The 21,964-nt window shown below is 43.9% G+C and overlaps 2 protein-coding genes across 2 annotated transcripts; one reads left to right on the top strand and one right to left on the bottom strand.

Moving 5' to 3' along the window:
* On the top strand, positions 1 to 7,475 carry LOC127467224 (uncharacterized). The gene is made up of 4 exons (XM_051778926.1): positions 1 to 657; positions 4,220 to 4,666; positions 6,166 to 6,307; positions 7,365 to 7,475. Exons 1-4 carry the CDS (start codon positions 504 to 506, stop codon positions 7,372 to 7,374), a joined length of 753 nt encoding a protein of 250 aa, XP_051634886.1. The 5' UTR covers positions 1 to 503; the 3' UTR covers positions 7,375 to 7,475.
* A 1,884-nt stretch (positions 7,476 to 9,359) lies between these two features.
* On the bottom strand, positions 9,360 to 21,833 carry LOC127467231 (phospholipase A2-like). The gene is made up of 4 exons (XM_051778941.1): positions 21,661 to 21,833; positions 18,354 to 18,519; positions 12,686 to 12,792; positions 9,360 to 9,597 (listed from the first exon to the last, which is right to left on the bottom strand). The coding sequence occupies exons 1-4, from the start codon at positions 21,701 to 21,703 to the stop codon at positions 9,434 to 9,436; spliced, it is 480 nt and encodes a 159-aa protein (XP_051634901.1). The 5' UTR covers positions 21,704 to 21,833; the 3' UTR covers positions 9,360 to 9,433.
* Positions 21,834 to 21,964: the final 131 nt, after the last annotated feature.

A 21,964-nucleotide genomic window follows, 5' to 3' on the forward strand; every position in this document is an offset into this window, starting at 1 on the left:
AGCTCTACTTAAACAGAGTTTAAGTAATCAAATTTTGATAAAAAAGCATTTGTTCTGCACTGAAAAGAATACCTTGGGGAATACATTTTACCTGTAAACATCATGTACATATAGTCACAAAAATATTAAATTTCTGAAACTTCCTTTTGTGGTGTATTAGGATGATAGGAGTCCAGCTGCTCAGAAAATTAATCCAATGCTCTTTCTCTTCTCGCCTCCACTTACTTGGGAGTGGTTCAGCAGAAGAAAGGTCTCCTTTTGAGTATTTGGATACTCTGTGTTCAAACCAAAGTTGTGGTTTGTACAAGGCTAAAGTGAAAAACAATGTATTATCTTTCCTCTGCTCTCAAAGCATTTTCGACATCTTCTCAGAGGGAACTCAGAACAGCCGCAGGGGAAGTCATTGTTGTCACTTCAAACGTGGCTGTCATCCAGGCAGCAGGCAGAGCACTGTGAGCTCAAAGCTGTGGTAACTTTAGTAAGTGTGACATTCACTGGGCAGAATGTGCGGTCCTGTTGCTATAATACATACATATTTTTTGCCCATACGACCAGAGGGAGAGACAGTGAGGCCATATACTTCAGCAGCTATGATTCAGCACATTGGGAAGCTCTATAGGTCTGCAGCAACTTCATTCCTCTTCTTCTTGGTGCTGGGTGAGTACTAAACCTTAATTAGAAGAATTAGTTCCTAGAGTTTGGTTTGAGAGGTTCTCTTCTATTTTTCAAAAAGCAACTTTCCACTGAAGGTTTCCTCAGGTTGCAGAGAAACAGTAGTGCATTGCATTAAAACATACTTTTCTTTTTAGATACATTCCTGTTCAGCTAATATAAATGTTCAGAAAGAGTGTATTTGCCTGTCTTTTTTGAGATGTGTATCATCATTGCTAGAAGTTTCTTTTCTATTTTGGTTCTCTGGTGTATTAGCAACCAGTTATTGTCAAAAGGTAGTTATTCATATCCATTTGTGAAAGCCAAGTTCAGTCCAGGGCAAAAGTCATATAAATTAATAGTAGCAAAGTGCAGCCACTGATCGCTGGGAGCTGGATACAGCTTTTAAAGCACCTTCATGGCACCAGCATGGCATGAATGTGAAGCTGAGCTTTAAAGCCAACAAAACCACCTGAAAGACAGTCATTTCAGCAGGAGAGGATTTTTATGTGGGTTAGAAATCAAACCCTACTTGCCCTCAACCTCTCCTCCAGCTACTGAGTGTGAACAAAGAAAAGGTAACATTCTGTGCTGACCTCCGCCCACCATTTTTGTTCCCCCATGTTGCTGACAGCTGGCAAAAGAAGCTTGCAGGGCTGCTTGGGTTTTCTCCAGGCACCAAAGAGTCAGTTAGAGGCTCCAGGACAGGAAGAGAGTGCAGCTATATTTTATGCTTTCTGTTTGTCACCCCACCTCCTCTAGCCTGCTTTGTGTATTTTTCGCTGATATGGCTTTACATGGGAAAGTATCAACCTGCAGATTATGTAAAGGGGAGGCTGAGGGCTTAGTAGGTGCCCTATTAGTGCTGCCAAATGTGGAGCACGCTGCCACATTACAGGGAGTCCCAGAGAGCTTTCTCCCCTCATGGCTGAAAACTTACCGTGAACTAACGACTTTATGTGACACTGACCTATTAGATCATCTAATCGTTTTTCCAGGTCAAGACAAGATTATTCATGCTGTATTTCTCTGTATTCTGTTTTGCTCAAGTGCTTTCACCAAAAAGCCTTGCATTGCTCTCCAGCCCTACAACCCGCATGACAAGGGACCTACACATCACTCTGCTAATGAAGCAATTGACTTAAAAAGAGCTTTGAAGCAGAGTCAACAAAGCATTTGGCATTGCGTGCTCCCAGATGCCAATACGATAAGGGCATTGTGTATTTGAATACCAGTGAACTAATATGTTCCAGTTTTGCAGCCCTAAAGAAGAAAAAGAAACGAAGAAAGAAAAATAGAGGCAGTGCTGTGACCTTCTCAGTGAAACACTCAAACAGAGCTGGGATGAAACAATACGGCCGACTCTTCTTGTGTTTTGATTTTCCTGATTATCTTCAATACATGATTTGTATTGAATCAAAGATCTGGGATAACAGATGATAAGGCCAGTTATTTCATGACAGGAGATGCAAATAAAACTCATGATGAACAGAGGCAACATCGGAGCACATTGTTCCTGCTCAGTTATGTTCTCTACCCACTAAGTGGCTATATAAAAATGATACCTTTTGCATCACTAAAAGGAATAAAATTTACAGTTGTTACAGGGATGCATATGGCAAGGCTAGAATACTTGTAGTGGAGAAGAAGTTTTGTGGCCATTCCTTGAAAACAAAGGTAGCAGTAGCACACACTGCTTTGGTTAAAACAACAGGTGAAGATGATGGTTAATAAACTGAAATTTTAAAAGAGTACTCATTATGAAACTGCTCAAATTCACTCTAATAAATAACCGAATATATCACATCAGAATATTGGATGCACAAATATGTATGTAGTATGTCAAGCTACTATCAGCTTAGTCAAGTATTTCAATTATACTCTGTATTTCATCAAAGTATCTTGTCAAGATACTTCAACTTTGTGACTCTTGCATCAATACACGCATCTAACTGGAAAGGGAGAATACGGAACTCAGATTTCCCAAAGAAGCTCCAGCAGGCTCATTGGTACAATTACATATGAACAGGAGGATAGTATCTCATCCAGTATCTTTAATAAGGATCACTAATTTTAGGGGACCAGATTCAAAACTATATTTGGGTGCCTAATTCTCAGGCATTTGATTTTCATGGTTTGGTGTTCCAGTTAAAAGGCAAAAATTTTCTCTTTGAGGTAAGAGCCAAAACAGCTCGTAATGTTTTTCATATGCTTTGTTGTTGCCTGGTTTCATAGCCTGTTTATATTTCCTGTATTTTTGCACCCACGAGTTATCTCTTGTCTGATATTTAAACTGTAAGCTATATACCCCATCCTTTTATAAGGCACTCAGAACAACAGGGCCCTGCTGTCTGAAAGAAATCCTCTACTCCCATAAGAGTCATAAATAATAATAACTATGAATACAACTGTGATTTTGTGTACAAGCATGCCTGAAGGAGCCATTCAACTAACTCCCAAACCGACTATCAAGGGGGTTGGTTTTCCGTTGCCTTGAGACATTTGTCCCTGAGCAGAGAGGATCTATTGTCATTGTGAAGCTTTACCAGACCTAGACAATAGTGTTTCACACTCTATGGATGGCAATGAAAGACTCAAGACAATGGAAAATCAAACCCTTCACTCTGCAATTGTCTGCAGTCCGTGAGAGGACATCAACTAGTTCGAAAGGAGACTATTTCATTTGAAGAAAATAAAACAACGGAAGAACCTTTTCCAAAAATTGGTCTGAACACTTTCTTGGCAAAAGCTGTTGGCTTATTTTTAGGTTTGTTTTCCCCTCTTTTTGAGAAAGCAACTATTCCTCTCATCTTCTGTGCCCAGGTTATTGTTTCCAGAAACAAGATCCACTCTCACTATTCGTAGCTAGAGGTTGTTTGATACTATGATTAGCACCTGAGTGTGAGAAGGCAGGTTTAAATATCTACTGCAGTCATGCTCATATTTTTCTAGCAAAAGTTAACAGGACAATGGTCTCTTCAGAGAGAACAGCTGTCACCCTCAGTATCAGTACCTGCAGGAGGCTGAGGTTCTGTCTCCCATACTGCTGATCAGATCTGCTGGGAGTTCGGTCTCTGGCAACGGACATTCTTCCCACAATTTCAATTTCCACAGTTGGAAATGCACACCAAAAATTCTAAGAAGCTCATATTATGTTTTGGGATGCAGGCAGTCGCATTAGGATGCACACTTATTCACTGTACTTGCCAGAACAGAATTGCCAGTGTGTGAGTGTATGTGCATTTTTTGCTTTGCCTCAAAAGCAGTTGAGGCAGGAACATCAGGCTCTGATGCTTTTTGGGGTGGGAAGAAAGAGTTTAGTGTTTCAGGTGAAAATGTGGCTGACTGGTCTAGTATGGCAGTAGGAAGGAATTGAGGTTCAGGAAAAGATCCATCTGTACACAAGAATATAATCTAAGCAGGAATTAAGAAGAAAACCCCATCATCATAATATTGACTGCCCTCAAGTGCTAATTCCAGGAGCCATTCTTTGTGCTGGTTAAAGGTCAGGAGCAGCTGGAAGGTTTATCATTCTCAACTGTCCTCTTCTTTCTCTTTCCTGGTGCAGATGTCGGTGTTACTGGTGGAAGCGCAAGCAAGGAGAATGCAGCAGCTGTAACTCATGTAACAGCACAGCCTTTGTTGTTGACAACACTTGAGCCATGGAACCTTTTGGTGACTCAAACACCAGCCAAAGAGAAAGCCAAAGAGGGTGAAACTGTGGTCTTAAATTGCCATTTTAACAGTCCACCACGCCCCTCCCTGAATGACCTGATGGTGAAGTGGTACAAAGAAGATGAAAAGGGGCAGATGGACCTGATAGAAAACAATGTGACCGTCTTGCCAAATAACTCCAGGGTCTTCATGAGTGGAGACTTGTCCCAAGGGGATGCCTCCCTGGTTATCCTCAGTGTGACAACCAGTGACCATGGTATTTATTTCTGTGAGGTTACACTTCCGGACGGGAAGGTGGTGACAGGAGATGGCACAAAGCTCAGGATCAGGAGGGCTCTGGGTAACATTTGATGTTATTGACTTCTTTTCTCGTTGTTTTTCCTCCAAAGCTGGTTTACATGCTTGCAGAAAGGTAATTTGGCCTGTTTGTCCTCTAGCTGTAAGGGCCCGGTGTCATGGAGTGTAATTGCTCTATAGCATTTCTCATTAGTTTTGTAAGGCCAGCTAATTTTGATTGGCTTGTCTCTATAAACAGTCAAACAGGTATTATATAAGGAGGAGCATATACAACCAAAAAAAGAAGGAATAATTTTATCCATAAAAATTAAGTCAGTGCCAAGAATGAAACAGACAAGTTCCCTTGTAATCACAGCTCTGGCAGAACCCCCATGAGTGAAAGGTGTCAAGATATCATCTCAGGGAACAGCTCCAAAACTCTTTTTTTTTGACATTATTTTTCTCCAACCCACTAACTTGCATAGTCATTCCTTAACTCTGGATGACGTAAGTAATCCCATAATGAACACAAGGATCACATTGTATAATTTCTGATTAACTTCATTCACATTAAAATCAAAGTAGCATTAAAAGTGCCATGCTGTGTTTTCTTAGCCTCTCAGATAGACACTAGGCATATTAAGTAAAGAGATAACTCACTTTGCCTTTATCAGCTGGAAATGTCAACCCATTTTCCACAGGCTAAACACATTGCAGTCCCAAAAAGTCAACACATCAGAAGGGTTATTATCTTATTATCTAATTAACAAAAAATAGCACCTTCTGTGTCAAGAGTAAATTATGCAAGTGCCATTTCCCCCTTATTAATTACCAAAGCTTCTAGCTCACCAAGATTCACTAGGTCTTTGCTCTTTTGAGCCTGATTTACTAATGTGTATGAAACCATTCAGTTTTAACTGCAACACTAACAAGGCGAGGAAACTGTGTTCCTCTGCAAGGGCTTAGTTGTGTAACTAATGGGGTCTTCTCTTGGCTTGATCTCATAGTCTCAGTAGCGCAGATTACTCTTGCAATGTCTACACTCTAGCCAGTATAATTGCTATGCCATCTCTGCCATATAACAGTCCCAAAGAGCAACCAACTGAAGAAAGGATTTCAGAAGAGCTCTGTCTGCTCTCCCATGCTGTCTTCTTTGGAGACGGACAAGGAGACCAATGATTTTGTTGAAATTGTCCGAGTAATTTTTTTCCCATTTGAAAATAAAGCATACGGCATGAGTCCCATTAATTCAGGGAGCAGCATCTTTTGCCATCCCATAGCACCTAACTGTTAAAGGAGATTCTGAGGGCAGTGGGGCTGTCCTGTCTCTAAAGCCCCAGAAAGTGTAGCAGCTTGCTACATTGGAGTGAAAAAAATCAATACCTCTGTAGTGCAATACTCTCTCCCACGTAGAAGCCCATGATTTCATGTCAGACAAGACATCAGCATAATCGATATCCTAGTAAGTAGCTTCCTCTTCAGCCACGGCAGAAAACATGCTGGCTGCATTGCATGTCTGCACAACATCTTATGTTACTCTCTCTACCTTCCCTTCTCCTCCAGCCTTGTTTGGTATAGAAGAATCCATTGGAACAATCATTGGGGTTGTGGCAGCCGGTATTGGAGGCATAGTGGTTCTGATCATTGTTTTAACCCCGCAGCTGAGGAAGTGCATCCTCTGCATGAGACAAGAGTCTCGCCAAAGGTACCTTTTTTTAACTTACTTAAAGAGGAATTAGCCATTTACTTACCTCTGGTCAGACATTGGATCTAGTTCAGGAAATAAGCAGTGTGCATAAAATGCTAATGGGGCTTGTTCTATATTCCATGTCTTTTTCAAATAATTCTTTGTTTATGCTCTGTAGACCTTGATGTATGGGCCTAATGAGTTGCTTATAAACAAAACAATACGATCTTCTTTAATTGCCACTTTTGACAGAGTTGTTCAATGAGATGCTGCTGCTTCTTTCAACAAACTCCTAGGACTCATTCAGTTCTTTTAGATTTATGCTGAAGGATGGTTCTTCCTCCTACCCACTACATGCTGTGTTCTTGTAATGCTTATGTACAGAAAGCCTATGATGGCTTAAATGAGTGAGGTGTGGTTTGTAAAACCCAATAATCTCTTTTATTACATCAGCTGATCAGGTTGGAAAAACTAGAGGTTTTCATCACACATGAGCCAAAGAAATGATGCAGTAAGAGGCTGATGTGCCTGAAAGCTCACCTGGTTTTTTTTTTTCAGTTCTGTCAACTAGTCTAGTTTGAGGAGACTGACACAGAAGGCTGGATTTCGAAGCAAGCTTAGTTCCCATTTTGTGCAACCCGAGAGGTGGTATGCGTTTCAGACCGAGCTCAGCTGACTTTTTGGCGTTCAGTGAGGAGATGTGTGATTTGTACCTCTTCTCCTGGCACTCAAAGGTCTTGCTCGGCCTGCTGAAATAAATCCCCTCTCGGAAAGGCTGAAGGGAGAGCTGCTCCTGCCATTCACTGGAGCGCTGCCGCCACCTGATGGACAGTGTGGCAGCGACAGGGACGCGCCAGGAGCTCTTCCTCACTCAACGGGGAGGGTCTTCCACCCCTTACTGGGAAGCACGCTCACTCCCTTAGGCTAATGCTGCCCACACAGCATCAGCCCTCTGCAAACCCTCTGCATGAAGAGTTCACAACTTATTTACTTGCCAGAAAGCCTTGAAGGAGTTTGTTGTATTGTACTGACTCTGTATCGTTCACTCACTCTCTCTCCTTTCCTTCTTGCTCAGCGTCGCTTGAGGTGCAACATTGCAAGAGTTGCTGGAAGATGCGAAGCCTACAGGTGGAACAACTTCTGATGCCCTGTAAGCCAAAAAATGGAGCTCTAGACAGAATAAAAGCCTTTGTCTCTACATGTTGTCTTTGAGATTTTTATTTTTGTTAGCCTGTTTCTTTCCCTGCAGCTTTGACAGTCAGAGTGGCATATTCACCATCCTCCTGCAGTGAGGAGCAAAGCAGCCTTTTGTGAAGAAATTTGTATTCTCACCTGCCAAAACGCCACATAGTTTGGCTACATTTGTCTGAATTTAGACTCTGATGAGGTACTTCGGGCCTTTCCATGCTATTATTTCTTATTTTAAAGGTGATATTCAAAGTCTGTCAGCTGTGCTTCAGCAGAGACAGAAGGAACCCGACCTACCCAGCTGCTTCCACCTACCCAAAGAAATCAAAAGCGTTGCTTCCGGGGTGTAGCTGTGGCTCCCATCTGCCTGTGCCTCCCAGTATAGAGGATCTTGTCCTGTTGCCTTGCTCCAGCCTACGGGCTTGTAACAAAGGCAGAAAGAAGGCCCACTTGTACATAGCTAACCCCTGGCTGAAAGAACGGGATTTTGTTTTACTCTTGCCAGAAGAAAATGTAGTGTTTCGATATAAGCCTCTAATACCCTTAAAAAAAAAAAAAGAGGAGAGATGAAAAATGTTCTTGACATGACTGATATTTTCCACAGTCTCCCTTTCCTGACATGACAATAGTTGATTCCCAGGCAGTCAGTGACAGGGGGATGTACCAATATAGGAGACCATCTTCTATTTGTATCAGAGAGCAGCATATCAGCTCTGAAATCTGTGTAACACGTGAGGAGTATATTCTTTTGCAAAGTATGGCTGCACCTACTAGTAAGTAGAAGTCAGAAACACTGATCCTTGCAACTCAGCTCAGAAGTGTCCCTAGTGCTGGGAGGCAGGAGCATGAGGGATAAGACAGCTGGGCTCGGACCAACCTGATCTGACTAAAGATGTCCCTGCTCATTGCAGGGAGATTGAAACTACATGATCTTTAAAGGCCCCTTTCAACTCAAACTACCCTATGATTCTGTGATTTAAAAAAAAAAAAAAAGAAAGCCATGTGGTGACAGGTAATGTGTTCCCACTGCACTGCAGGCCAAACCCTCTGTTTCTGCGAAGGACATGATCAGACCAGGATCTTGTCCTTAATTCAGCATGTATTTTACCCCGTCACAGAATCACAGAATGGGTCAGGTTGGAAGGGACCACAGTGGGTCACCTGGTCCAACTTCCCTGCTCAAGCAGAGTTATCCCAGAGCACATGGCACAGGATTGTGTTCAGACAGGTCTCGAATATCTCCACTGAGGGAGACTCCACAACCTCTCTGGGCAACCTGTTCCAGTGAAGGGTCACCTGCACAGCACAGAAGTTCTTCCTTATATTTGAGTGGAAACTCCTGTGCATCAGTTTCTGCCCACTGCCTCTTGTTCTATTGCTTGGCACCACCGAGAAGAGCCTGGCTCCATCCTCTGGACACCCTCCCTCCAGATACTTACAGACATTGATGAGGTCCCCTCTCAGTCATACCTTCTCGATGCTAAACAGGCCCAACTCTCTCAGCCTGTCCTCATAAGAGAGATGTTCCAGTCTCTTACTTATTTTTGTCACCTGTTGCTTCTCCAGCAGATGTCAGGGTAGTTAAAGTCCCCCACTAGAAAGAGGGTCTGTGACTGAGGCTGCTTCAAGCTCCCTGAAGAAGGCCTCATCCACTTCCTCCTCCTGACCAGGAGCAAACACCCACAATGATGTCACCCTTACTAGTCTGCCCCTTTACCCTAACCCATAAGCTCTCAACTTGCTCGTTGTCCACCCCAAGACAGAGCTCGACACATTCCATGTGTTGCCTCACATGGAGGACAACTCCACCACAGCGCCTGCCTGGTCTGTCTCTCCTCCCCATAAACCCTGGCCTGATAGAAATTCTCTCACACCATTGTTAGCTCTGGGAAAGGAGGAAGAATTTTATTGCAGCACCTTTGTATTCAAAGGGTTAGAAGAAAGGTCCTAAAAAGACTATTCTGGCCCCCCATTTCTGACATGGCAGGTGGGATGAGTCCGTCCACATAAAAAGTCTGGCCAGAGGATGAAGTGTGGGTTGTATGGGGCTGCTCCCCAACACTTGGCTGCTTCTTGGTCACACAGGCACACCATTTTTTCACACTGGTCTGTCAGGTTACCTGCAAAAGAAAATGTGAGCAGAGGATGATAGAGATTCTATATCAGTTGAAGGCAAGAAACAGTTTTAGGAGGAACAATTCCCTGAAAAAGCAACTCTTAGGGATCAGAGGCTGTGGCAGCAGGCCCAACATGTCATGTTGTGAGTGGATCTGACCCTCCCCTGTCCTCTCTCTGTCAACAGACCAAGAACATCACAAAGTAGCAACTAAATGTAAATTGGCAGTGCTTATAAAAATTTGCCCAGTACAGAGCACTCCCTGCTTCTAGAGCTCTGTGATCAATGGGGGCTTAATTCAGCAATCAGAGCTAAAGAAGAAAATTATTTTATCTTAGCCTGAACTAAAAATATTCTACCTTTCCTCAGTCAGTAAATTTCCCTTCTAATTCTTCCTTCTGCAAAACAGACTGACTTCAAAAGGAAAAAAATGCTGCTTTGAAAGGAGGAGTGTCCCATAGGCAGAAACCTGAGGGCATAGAAGCACCCACTGGGCATTCTTCACTCATGTTCCATTAGTTAATGTTACATCTCTCTCTGACCATGGCAGAGGAGCCAAGGAACTCTGCAACAGGGCCAGGTACCTGAATTTTATGAGCCAGCAGCTAACAAAGCTGATCAAAGCCATACACAGAACTATAGAGAATGCAACTTAGTCATGACTAGATGACTAAGTAAGGACCATAAGGAACATCAAAGCCAACAGCTTAGATGGCTACATTGCAAATGACTGATTTGGGGTTAATGAACCCCATCCCACCTCTAGGTGGCTCAAATGCAGCCATTGGGCTAATATTATTTCAAAGCAAAGTGCCTTGTTTCTTTGAGGCTGCTACCATGGATTATGTAACACTGACAAAACCTCCAGTATGCAAAGTTCAATATATAATTTCATGCAAAGTTTCACTCCAAAACCAACTGCAATGAGTACAGGAATTGTTGCAGATTACACTGGACTTTGCTGGATCAACCCTGTATCTGATAAATAAATAAAGCCTGTGTTTCCTAAGCTGGTCTGAACAATCACACATTTACTGGTAAAAAGTGTTTTCAAGGATCCTACCAACTAGTTCTTTAGCACTAAGGTCACTTTTTTTTAGCTACCTATCCTGCGTGATATACCAATCTTGCCCCTCTGCTCCTTTAGTTCTTCCTATGCTGTGCTAGCCACTATCTAATGTGAGTACAAAAGCCTAGCTTCACAGCATTTGTTAGAGCAGAATGATTTTTTTTGACCAGCCTCCACAACTTACAGCCTTTCCTATATTTCAGATATTTATTGAATGCAATTTGCCTACAGATTATGGCATATATGGACTGAAGAATATGGTTTTGCCAATTATTTTCATATCACAAATAAAACCACTGAACGGTAGCAAAAGGAGGAGAAATCCCAGGTAAAATGAGTTTCTATTTAATTTACATGAAAATGTCTGTGTTTATGTTACAATGTCAGGCAACAGGCATTTAATTCCTATTGCATTGAAATGACAGTGCAAACAATTCTGCTTCTAAAGCTTCTGGACATCATTACCCTGGGCCCAGCAAGCATGCCTGGAAATTTAATTCTTCATCCCTTTTGTTTGAATGGGATCAGACATTATACCTTTGCACCCCAGTAACACCTGCTGTGCTGTAGCTTGGGGTAGGAAATATGCCTTCAGAACACATTTCTGTTGTTCGTCCCCATGGGGTATATCAGGGGAAGTAAAACCTGCTGAGGGCTTGTGGAGAACAAGCCCTCATGGATGTATCTCAGGTCTTGCCTGGACGTCAGTTAGGGAATTAATGGCATTTGTTTAACTAATGCTTGTTAGCCAAGTCAGAGCAACTGCAGCCCACTGCACTCCTATGGGACAGACTCTGCACATGTCTCATGGACTCAGTGATACATCTCAAATTCACAGCTTGTTCCCTCACGGCAAAAAGAAACAGGATTTTTTTTTTTTTCATTTAAAAATGACTTGCAGAGGATATCAGTCAGCTATGGAAACGTGGGTAAGCAGAAGGAAGAGCAGTTATACATTAAAGTGGAACATTCCTTAGCCAGCACTTTGTATTTAATAGGTTGTTCTGGCACTTGGAAAAGAGCAACTGCAGATGTGCTGTGCCCCATCCCATACCTCCTCGCATGTTTTCAGCTGTTAGCGAGGCTGAGGATTGCACCAATAGAATATGGTCTTCTGATGAGTTATCTTTCAATGTTTGAGCAAGTAGCTTTGATGATTATGGGGACAAGTTTTACTCTCGTGTTTCTTTTCAAACTTTCAAAGTGTGCTACAATGGATTTTACCACCAGGGACTTCTTGAAGACTTAGAAGTGACAAATACTAAGACTCAAGTCATCTGGTGCATGTCAAAACAAACTCTGCAAGACACTGACGGGTTGTGATTGTGTAATTCAAACCTTCTTGACTGGGTACCAGCTGTAGAGCTCAGCACAGCCTACACTCGTTGTATGCCTGGAGCACTGAAGAGCATTTGATTCTACAAGCTTCAAAATCCCTGCTGGAACCTTGGGATTTTAGGCTGGAACCCCACATGAGGCAGAGATGCAGGCTGGCACCCTGTTTAACCTGTCTTGCAGCCATGCAAAACAGCATGGCTCTTCCCTAGCAGCACATAAGGGTAAGTAAAAAAGTGAACAGTCCTGTTGGAGGGAGGGCCAAAACTGCAATGGAAAGAGCACCCCTGTAGATCATTGCACAGCTGTGGAAAGAGGTCAGTGAGGAGCAGGCAATGCTTAATGCCAGTGAGTAGAAGGTCTACAGAGAGGCATCTGCACCCCTGCCAAAATGAGATGGCTTGTGGACGCCCCAACTCTCACTCTTCAGCCTGGGGACCACTCAGGTTACCTGGAATGGGTGGTGCTGGGGCTCCAGCTTTCCTCCCACCTCTAGCTGGGGACTCTTGGCAAGCCTATCAATCCAGGGATGGGCACAGATGTTGGTAGAGAATAGATGTTTCTTAAAGCAGCTTTGAGAGCAGCTCAGCATATACAAACCTGCCTCTGGGGCCCACAAAACTCTTTGGTCAGCCTAGTGCCTGCAGAGGGAGAGAAACACACCCGACAAGAGCAAACATTTCCTTACCGCACTGCACGGTGTTCTGCTCACACGCCCACCGGTAGCGCTGCACCTTGGGGCTGCAGCCTGCCTTCTCTGCCTTGTCGTAGCAGCAGTCGTGCATGTGGCAGCACCTGGGAGAGAATAAAAGGTAGAGGCTGGGTGTCCTCCTGCATCCTGCATGTTTGCATATACTCCAGGACGGCTCAGCTCACACACAGCTCATGACAGCACCGTTTGCCCCTGGCTGTCGGTAAATCATCTGCTGACGAACCAAGTATCCTGACATCTGTGTGAAGGTTCACATCTCTCAGGAGCTCATTAATGCCATATTTGCTCCCATCACCACTGTGCTTCTTCCTTTGAGCTTCTGCCCTCAAAAGGGCACATATGGTCAAGACATGGTAATGTCACTGAAAGGAAGTTTTTTGCCTTCCTTAATATCACCAAGAAGCTTCATCTCTTCAGTTCACCTGGACCTGCCACATGCTCTTTGGCCCATCCATTTTCTGAGGGCTGGCTACAAGTTCATCAGTCTCAATGGTTAAATTTGTATCAGTTAACTTCAGATCCTTAAATGCTCTCTATATGCATGTCTGGGGCACAGTTCACATTTTCATGCTGCAGAGATCTAACATAGGTGAAAACCATTGTATTTGAAAGTGCAATTGCATTTTGCTGACCATAGAGGGGGATGAGGGTGAGTAGCTCAGCTGATGACATCTGTCCTACAGACTAGGAAGTGAGATAACTCTCACTGTCAATTACTTCAGAATTAATATAAAACTTGACCCCACTTGAATTTTATTCTGGTAGTTTAGGGACTCAAAATAAACTGAGAAAAGATTCTGCACTTAAAGAGGTTCTCTGCTGAATAACAAAGGTTGTTTCAACAAAGATGCTAAGTCAGAGGCTGAAGGCAGATGGGAGTGATCTGTATTTCCAGAAGCCATCCCTGCGCAATTGCTCTGACTCTACAGAGAAACTACTCTACTAAACAGGAGGAATTGAGACAGGCTGGGTTTAGGGGTAAATGATGAGTGGACAGCTTTTAGAGAAGCTCTGGAGCTGTGAATGTGAATCAGTTCAAGAGGTTGATGAGCTGACCAAAAGGGAGCATGGCTGTGCTGGCTGCTTGTAGCTTACCAAAAACAGTAGAAGATCTTGATTATCTTCAAGACCTGAAGCCAATGTACCTGAAAAGTCAATAAAAGTCTGGGATCCATCATTATGTCCCTGTGGAAAAGTGGAAAAACACTGCGAGAAGGACAAGGATTTCTTGTTCAAGAAATAGGGCTTCTCTAGGGACGTGCTGGGAGCTGCCGGTACCTTATTCGAGAACTTAGGAGCATCATGAACTTCATTACCCTCTGCTGCAGGAGGATTTTGCCCTTTTAGGAATTCGTTTATGGATATGAGGGGTGGTGGGCTCTGTGAGGTGATAAAGCCCGGGAGAAAAAAACAAACCAAACCAAACCAAACGAATTAAACAAACAAACAAAAAACCCACCAATTTTTGAAGTGCAAAGAAAATTCACCACTGATGCAAATTCTAACAAAATCCCTGGAACCAGATCAGGTGAATCAGGTGAAAGAGACAACAGATCAAATTCAGCCTTCATGTAACCCCTGTGATTATATGGAGGCTGTATTTAGTTCAGTCTGCTTCCCCTACTGACTGAGGTCCCAATTTAGTGGTTAAAAGTAGCAATTTCATCCCACAGATGAGTCTGCAAGCTAAATGCCTTTTTTCTCTACCTCCGAAGATGAAAGCTGTGTGAAGATTACAACCAGACTGCTCACTACATTGTGAAACGTAGAAATGTAAGTTAATTGTAGCAGACTAGTATCTTCCATGTCAGCTCCTCAAAGGACTTTGGAAAGGGACTAAGCCCTATGGGACATACATGTTTCCCATGAGGAGTTGCAGCAATTGCTATAATTGAGAAGACCTTACCCAGCCTATGGAACTAGTTCCATTGGACATGACAAGACTAGCAGGCTGTGGGTCAGACCTTTGTTGGTCTGGTAACACTTGCCTCCAAGGCTTGTCCTGAAGGGGTTAGACATGAAAGGCTAAAGGAGACAAGAATTTGCAGCCTTGTGGAAAGTGTGAAAGTCTCGGCTTTCTCCAACATTTGAGTCCATATGCAATGTGTCATAAAATATGGCAGGGATGGACTAAGGCACTGAGCTACAACTGGGGTATGTGTCATCTGGAGGATTTGCTGTAGCCCAGGGCATCCTGGCTAAGACCTGAAGCTTCAGCAAAGCCTAATCCATCCTCAGGGGGATGACAGAGAGCAGAGCAGGCCCATCATCGGTGTCTCATATATGGGACACAGTGCACAGGAGGCCATGGTGGAGAGCCACAATCAGGCTGAGCTGAGGCAGAGTGCCAGCTGTAGAAATCACAGGGTTTGTGAGGTCTGGGGAGTAAACCAAGAGGCAAATTGGGAAAGTTGGTGTCAGGGATGGAGGTACGTAGGGAGGAAGAACAACATGAAGGTAGATGGGCAAAGGAAGGTGTTAAGAGCCTATGCCAAGGGAAAGAAACTGTTCTTCATGGATAGCCAGAGGGTACAAACACAAAAAGAAGTAGGAGAAGAGAGAACAGATATTGCTGGAGTAAAAAGATGGTCTGGGAATCAGGCAAGGACAAGCAAATAAGCACTAGAGCAGTGAGCGAGTTAGCTGTGAGAACTCACTGCTCCTTATCTGGCTTGGCAAAATCAGGGAGAATTGCATAAATTCTGCAGGACCACAGGATTTGGGACACAGTTCTGTTTCCCCTTACAGGAGTTCCTCCTGATGACACCCATAGCTGCAGCAGGGTGACATGTAGCTTACACCAACTCAAAGTGAGAAGACTTTGGCTCATATTTTACAAACATCTGTTTCAGATGTGATGAGATGCCAGGGAGCAAAGACTGAGGAAGCCTTTTGCTGTCCTTTGCCACCTTCAGATAGTCCCCTCCTGTCAGGAAATGCCCTTTGCTGCACCTGGGTCAGAGCGGTGTTAAGCTTTTAATAACCTGCTAACACCAACACAAACAGAGCCAGCCAACATCATGGCAGAGCACTGGTCAACAGGTATGGAGAACAAATACAACTGTGTCATCTAGATAGTAAACAACCTGTTCATCACCTCTGGGCTATGAGACAGCCCTAATGGCTACAGACAGCTCCGGCTGGTCCCCAGGCATCAGCCGGCCAGACCCCTGCTGTGGAGCAAAGGCCAATAAATAAGGAATTTGTCACATTGTATTTGTCATGTTAACAGCCCCATCATTGCTGTGTGGCTTTTTCTTTTGCTTTAACTTTGCAACAGAGGAGAAATCGTTCTCCTTCCTATGCGTTTTCCAGGACTTAAAGGTTGGACTCAATGATCTTAGAAATCTTTTTCAACCTTAATGATCCTATGACTTAGATGAGTCATATATGCCACCCTGCCTCTCATGGCATTGGTGTTTTCAGGGAAACATTGAGCACCCTCCAGGTCCTGCTTTACAAAATAGGTGCTGCAGCAACCCAGGGAACCAGAAAGGAGAAGGAGAAAAAAAAATAATCTATTTACGATGTGGAAGAGATGTCATTATGTCTTGAAGTGGTGAGACTGTAAGAGTGGAACAAAAGGGAAAAGGTAATTACTGACAACACCACATCAAAGTCAGTGTGTGGAATAAACCTTGTAAAAGGATTGCTAACTTAGTGGCTTTTTTCTTTTCAAATAAAAGAGAGGTGCTTAGAAGCATTCTAGCCCTGTCTAGACAGATTGACTGAGTTACTCACAAGAAAATTACTCCTTTTGTAAGGGTCTCGGTAACAAACCTAGAATGTCAAGAGAGTGGGTAATTTCAGACAGTGTTTGTCATTCATGGCCAGTAGTTTTTGCCACTCTGCTTCCTTCTTTTTTAGAATGGCAAATATGGAAAGTAAGTGGTCACTTTCACAGGCATGGAGTACTCAACCACACTGATCTTTGCAGCATTCCCTGTAACACATATCAATATTTCTCTAACAAACAGAAAATAGAATATTTTAGGGCTAAATCTAGTGGGGCATTGCTGGTTCTTCCCAGCTAAATAAAACCTCCCAGTTTTTCTATTGCAGCCAAGCATTGCAGCTAAGGAATAATAATGACTGTACTTAAAGGATCAAGCTTCCCTTTTACAAACTATCTGGTATTTTGAGGCATTTCCAGTTGCAAAGTCTCATTTTCTGCTTTTAGGATAAAATCCATATCCAATGGGATTCAAACAACAGCAGAAACACTGGCTGCTGAATATGTGGCCATATTTTACTCTCTGTTTTTTAGGAGTGCTGACTATTTGCATCTCCTGGAGTCACATAAACTTGGAGGTCACTCAGCCTCTATGGAAAACAGCTTTTAGGTCCCTCTGCTCAGCCCTTCAATAAAAGCAGTACTCCAAATTAGTGAAGTCATGTTTTACTTTAAAGGCTTTATTATGAGAACAGGTAAAGGGTAACAGAAATAATTAGACACCTCACATCCACTGCTGTAGATGGCAATAAGCAGATCAAGAGATATTACTGAAAGTTAAAAGAAACCTATACACCTGAAAGCTATGACCCTTTGTAGGTAGTTACTCATCATTTGTGAGCCCCATAGTGACTGTTCATAGAAATATTTCATGGATAAAAAAAAGGGGCATGATGAGATGGCTTTGGGAGAATAACATCTCACTGCGTTAATGAAGGCAGCTCCATTAGTTTTAAGGGACAACTTCTTTTTCATGCCCACAGAGGAGCTGGTCTTTAACCTTGACGTCTTTTCTTCCTTTTTTTCCTCTCCCTTTATCTTACCTGGCAATTCAGCAAAATTTTGTAGCAATGTGAAATGTCTCCAGCAGCAGGGTATTCTGGAAAGCTCAGTTTCCTTTCCAGTGAGCTGCAGACTGCCTTCAGCACTGCTAAAAGCAGGGCTTGCTTATCAGTAAGGCCTGGTGTGTTGACTAGGCAAAGACAGACTTGTGTGCTCTGCCTTTGGTATTTCAAACTGGATGAGATTGCAGAGAACACCTGTGCTCAAGCTTTACATGTATGCTAATCACAAAGTACACGAAAGAAACCTGATTACCACATTTCCTAGACACATTGCTTGTAGTCTTGGGAATAACAAGCACATTATCTCCCCCCACTAATGAAGAAAAGGGGGAAATAACACCATGCTCCCCCTTGTCGTTTTTCCCTGATTCAGTGTGAACTAACAGGCAATGAAGGCAACAGGTTTGACTGATTCCTCCTTGCAACAATCTGGATTTCTTCAAGAGAATAAACAGTGATATTCCCATTGCTGACATTTTAAGGACCTGGACTAAATAACCCTCCAAATACCTTGGATCACTCTCTTTTTGTCAGACAGAGTTTGCTCTCTATGAATACATATTCAGCTATTTCAGGAAATTATATCCTGGTTTCCCCTTTGCCTTCTACCCCACATAGCACAAGGTCCCAAGAGCTTTGGTCTCATCCGAAAAGAGGCTAAACACTCATTCAAATCCCAAGTGATATGTGGGTCCTTACCCACAAATCCCCAGTACTGTTCATATATACTAAGTTCCCTCTCCACAAGGCAGGAAATGAGTCTGTGGAGTCACAGTAGTACAAACAGGGAAGGGTGAGGAGGCCACCATCTATGTGCTTCTGGACACATAGATGATGTTTTTCTTACCAGTCTGTTTTATCTTTAGGCCAGCCTCGTCCTCCCAGTCCACAGTAGCATCCATAGCCAATATATGCCAAGGGAGACCGTCCCGTGCCACATGATATAGCTCCAGCCAATTCAATGATTCCTCGAGTGTGCAGTGAATGTGATTTTCCCAGAGCACCTTCCCAAACTGCAAAGACAGGACATGGCTACACAGAGGAATTAAACTCACCTGCCACTGATTTTCCTACAGTCCTTAAAGGGAAATGGTTTTGGTTTTGACTTGTTAGTTGGTTGCAGCCCTAACAATCTAACTAGCCATGACATTCAGCTGGTAAGGGGAACTGCAGGAGGCTTTGCCTGAGGTCTGGGATGACCAAGAGGTGGATGCAGAAATACCCAAGCAGGGTACTTCTTCTAAGGGAGCTCAATTCAAGCAAGATTTACTATTTCCAGTTGATTAGTCTGTGATTGCAGCTCTATTGCACCCAGGAGCAGCATGCCTGGTTTTGCACATCACAAAGCTCAAGCTGCTAAGCTTTGCAGGGCCTGCGCTGGCACCTTGCAGAGCCAGCTAGGCTTCACTGCACTCCAGAACTTCCAAACCTGGGAAAGTTTTCCAGCTATGCTGTGGTCCCAAGTGGGACATGAAGCAGCAGAGTACAACCACGCAACCAGACCTAACCTGGGCTCTCTGGAAAAAAATGAGGTTTCTTTGTTGCCCAAAATTTCTTACGTTATCTGCTATCCAGGATGTTTTAACCCATTCTCCAGGTGGCAAAAAGCTGACAGTACTATTAGTTTGCATTAAGGGATAGCTACAAGTCCCTGAGCCTGTACAGTACATACATATCGTAGAAGAGTATGTACGATAGATACATACACAGAGTGCTTACATTAGCCAAGAGCTATGCATATATCACCTTTCTTTTGAGACTTTGGAAGTGCTGGCAACACTTGCATCCACTTCCGTTATTAAGTTCCAATCAAGTCATAACAGGTTGGCCACATTAATTTGGGGGGAAAAAAAAAAAAAGGAACTCTATGTCAGCTGAAGTGTCTGAATTACCACCCAAGCCAGTCTGGACGTTTCTGAGTTACAACTTTTGGTGTTGTGATTTCACATGTTAATTTGCAACTTTTTTGGAAACCACAGACTCTGCAGTACTGTTATGGAAACCAAGAGTACCCTGCCCCTAATACTCAAACCACGGCGATGCTCAGCTGCAAATGCTGATGCTTATCATGCTAACAATAGTGACAAATAAGAGTAGTTTATGCCTGGGCTTACTGTGAAGGACCAAGTGCTTTGCTCTACTCTGTCCTGAATTGCAAAGCTACTCACCAGTAGCATCAAACCCCTCAGACCAACAGCCTAACCCATGTGCTCGTCCTACCCATGCACAACCTCTCCAAAAAGAAACAAGGGGATTCGTGGCACGCTTGGATGGAGAGGGAAGTGATGCCTGGGAGCTGGGAACTTGACACTGAAGTTGCTTTGCCACCTGCCCCTGGTTATTGCAGCACGCTTGACCTCTTCAAAGTGTTGTGCAAACATGGACTAATTAATCCCCTAAACCACCCAAGGACTCAATACTATTATTAAAACAGCTGCTTTCCTTTTAAAACCTAGCCTCTAATCCCCTTGCTTGGGCCTCTCCCGGCATCTTCTGGGCTAGCTCGCCCTCCAAGCCCAATCCAAGTGCCAGTGAGGACAACGAGGGTCTCTCCTCATGAAGGACAAAGCAGGGCTTTGTTCCCTCTCCACAGCCCAAGCCCCCAGCAGGAACTGGCACTATCCTCCACCATTTTCACCCCGGCGATCGCACCTCGGGCTGTCCCCGGCACGGCATGGGGTTTCAGCAGAGCCTCCCTCTGCTTCCTGGGGCATTCCTCGGGGATTAAATGCACATTCCTGAAAAAGTAACAGCGCTGCTCACCTAAACACTACTTGAGTGTTCAGGTTGCGTACTAAAAACACATTATATGGGTGTTATTCAAAACTAAAAAGACCACTTATTTTCCTTGTCTAAACAGCAGGGCTTCAGAGTTAGAAGGGGGCTCAAGCTCTCAGGCACCTCAGGGGAAATCACAAGCAGTAAGCTGCTTTGGATTCGGGGAACTAAATCATGCTTTTTTAACCTGTTGCAGTTTGCAGACCCTGAAACTGTTCCAATGGAGACAAAAACTTCTTTGTAGGCACTCTGGCTTCCTGACGAGCAGATTGAATTTTTTATGGCTATCTTTCACTGGCCTTTTAAGCCAGGACTGCTGGACTTGGTCTGTTGGCCACTGGCTGAAAATGATGTAAGGTAACTGTACCTCACCCAGAAGAAAGGCCATTCTTCTTTTGGGGATATCTCTGAGGATCAAGGAACTGTAATTACAGTGCAGACCGGCTCATGAAGTAGAGTGAAAGCCCCAAAGGAAATTGAGTCCAAAAGACTCAATTAGTGTGCTTAGGGCTACATGTTCTGCAAGAGGCATCCAGGCAGCCTCTGATGTTCCTGTTCTTTGAAAGCTGCCTGGATTTTGAGCCAGCAGCGGGTTGCTGCAGCTGAGAGGTCAGCCCCAGAAAGTACATTTTAATATTCAGGTGCACAGCTAATAACTTGACCAAGAACTGAAACTGCTTTTTATATGCTGGGCAGCCAAGCCAACACAGCTAGGAAAGCCTTGAAAAAGTCTGCATCTCCACAATAGCCTGCATCTAGCCACATCTCCCACTAGGAGCATGTCCAATCATTAGTTATACTACTAATGGAGCAATGGAACACCTTGGCTAGGAACATACCTGCAGAGAGGTGAGCAAAGGTGGATCTGACAACTTACACTTTCTATGTCCTTCTTACACTGGCAGCCTTTAGATTAAAGCAGAGTTTTGCTTTTTATTTTGAAACTCTACTGCAGGTATAACCTCAGACCTGCCAGTTTACTGTTGTCTCCGTGTGTAGGGGCTTTATGTCATTTTTGGCTTTTATAAACAGACTTCTTAAAAATTATTTTAAGTTCAGACGAATTGAAAACTGCTTACTCCATAGTTACTGGTATAAAAAGAAGGTATTTTTATGAAACACGGACACTAAAAACTCTGTAGCAGAAAACTATTATTCCCAGCTGGGGCTGGGAAGTGAGGTGGGCAGGCAGGTCACTTACACAGCCCCTCACTGTAAAGTTGAAAATTGTCCAGTGACACTTTTTTTTTTCTCACTTGGCCAAATCACACCGAGGTGCCTGCTGTGAAAAAGGCAAAGCTGACTGCAAGGGGAAAGGCTGTCCCCAGACAGGGGGGAGGCATGGCAAGGCAGAGGGACCGAGAGGTGGTACTCACCTGCCTGAAGCAGCATCAGTATGAGCAGCCAGCGGGAGCCCATGGGCAGATCGCTTCCACGCTCGTGTACTTCGGGGTTCAGCCGCCGGCACTCCCGGCAGCGCCTCGCCGTGCTGCCAAGTGAGCCGAGGTGTGGTTGTGCTAAACAATCTTCCCGGGTTGCTGCTCCAGGGTTTATATATACATGGCTCTGCGCCCGTCTGAAGAGAAACACCCTCTTCTGCGATGTCCCTGAGCCCCAGCTCGGGTCCAGTCCGTCCCCGCAGAAGGCTCCTTGCTGCGTGGGGAGAGGGCGAGGGCTGGC

The sequence above is a fragment of the Manacus candei genome, unplaced genomic scaffold (assembly GCF_025592945.1).
Source record: "Manacus candei isolate 608988 ecotype Guabito, Panama unplaced genomic scaffold, ASM2559294v1 h1tg000014l, whole genome shotgun sequence".
In the NCBI taxonomy this organism is placed as follows: domain Eukaryota; kingdom Metazoa; phylum Chordata; class Aves; order Passeriformes; family Pipridae; genus Manacus; species Manacus candei.

Coding starts and splice junctions, on each gene's coding strand:
- LOC127467224 (XM_051778926.1), top strand. CDS start 504: ATGTGCGGTCCTGTTGCTATAATACATACATATTTTTTGCCCATACGA. Junction 658..4,219: donor CCTCTTCTTCTTGGTGCTGG/GTGAGTACTAAA, acceptor TTCCTGGTGCAG/ATGTCGGTGTTACTGGTGGA. Junction 4,667..6,165: donor CAGGATCAGGAGGGCTCTGG/GTAACATTTGAT, acceptor CTTCTCCTCCAG/CCTTGTTTGGTATAGAAGAA.
- LOC127467231 (XM_051778941.1), bottom strand. CDS start 21,703: ATGGGCTCCCGCTGGCTGCTCATACTGATGCTGCTTCAGGCAG. Junction 18,520..21,660: donor ACTGATGCTGCTTCAGGCAG/GTGAGTACCACC, acceptor CTGTCTTTGCAG/TTTGGGAAGGTGCTCTGGGA. Junction 12,793..18,353: donor CCTAAAGATAAAACAGACTG/GTAAGAAAAACA, acceptor ATTCTCTCCCAG/GTGCTGCCACATGCACGACT.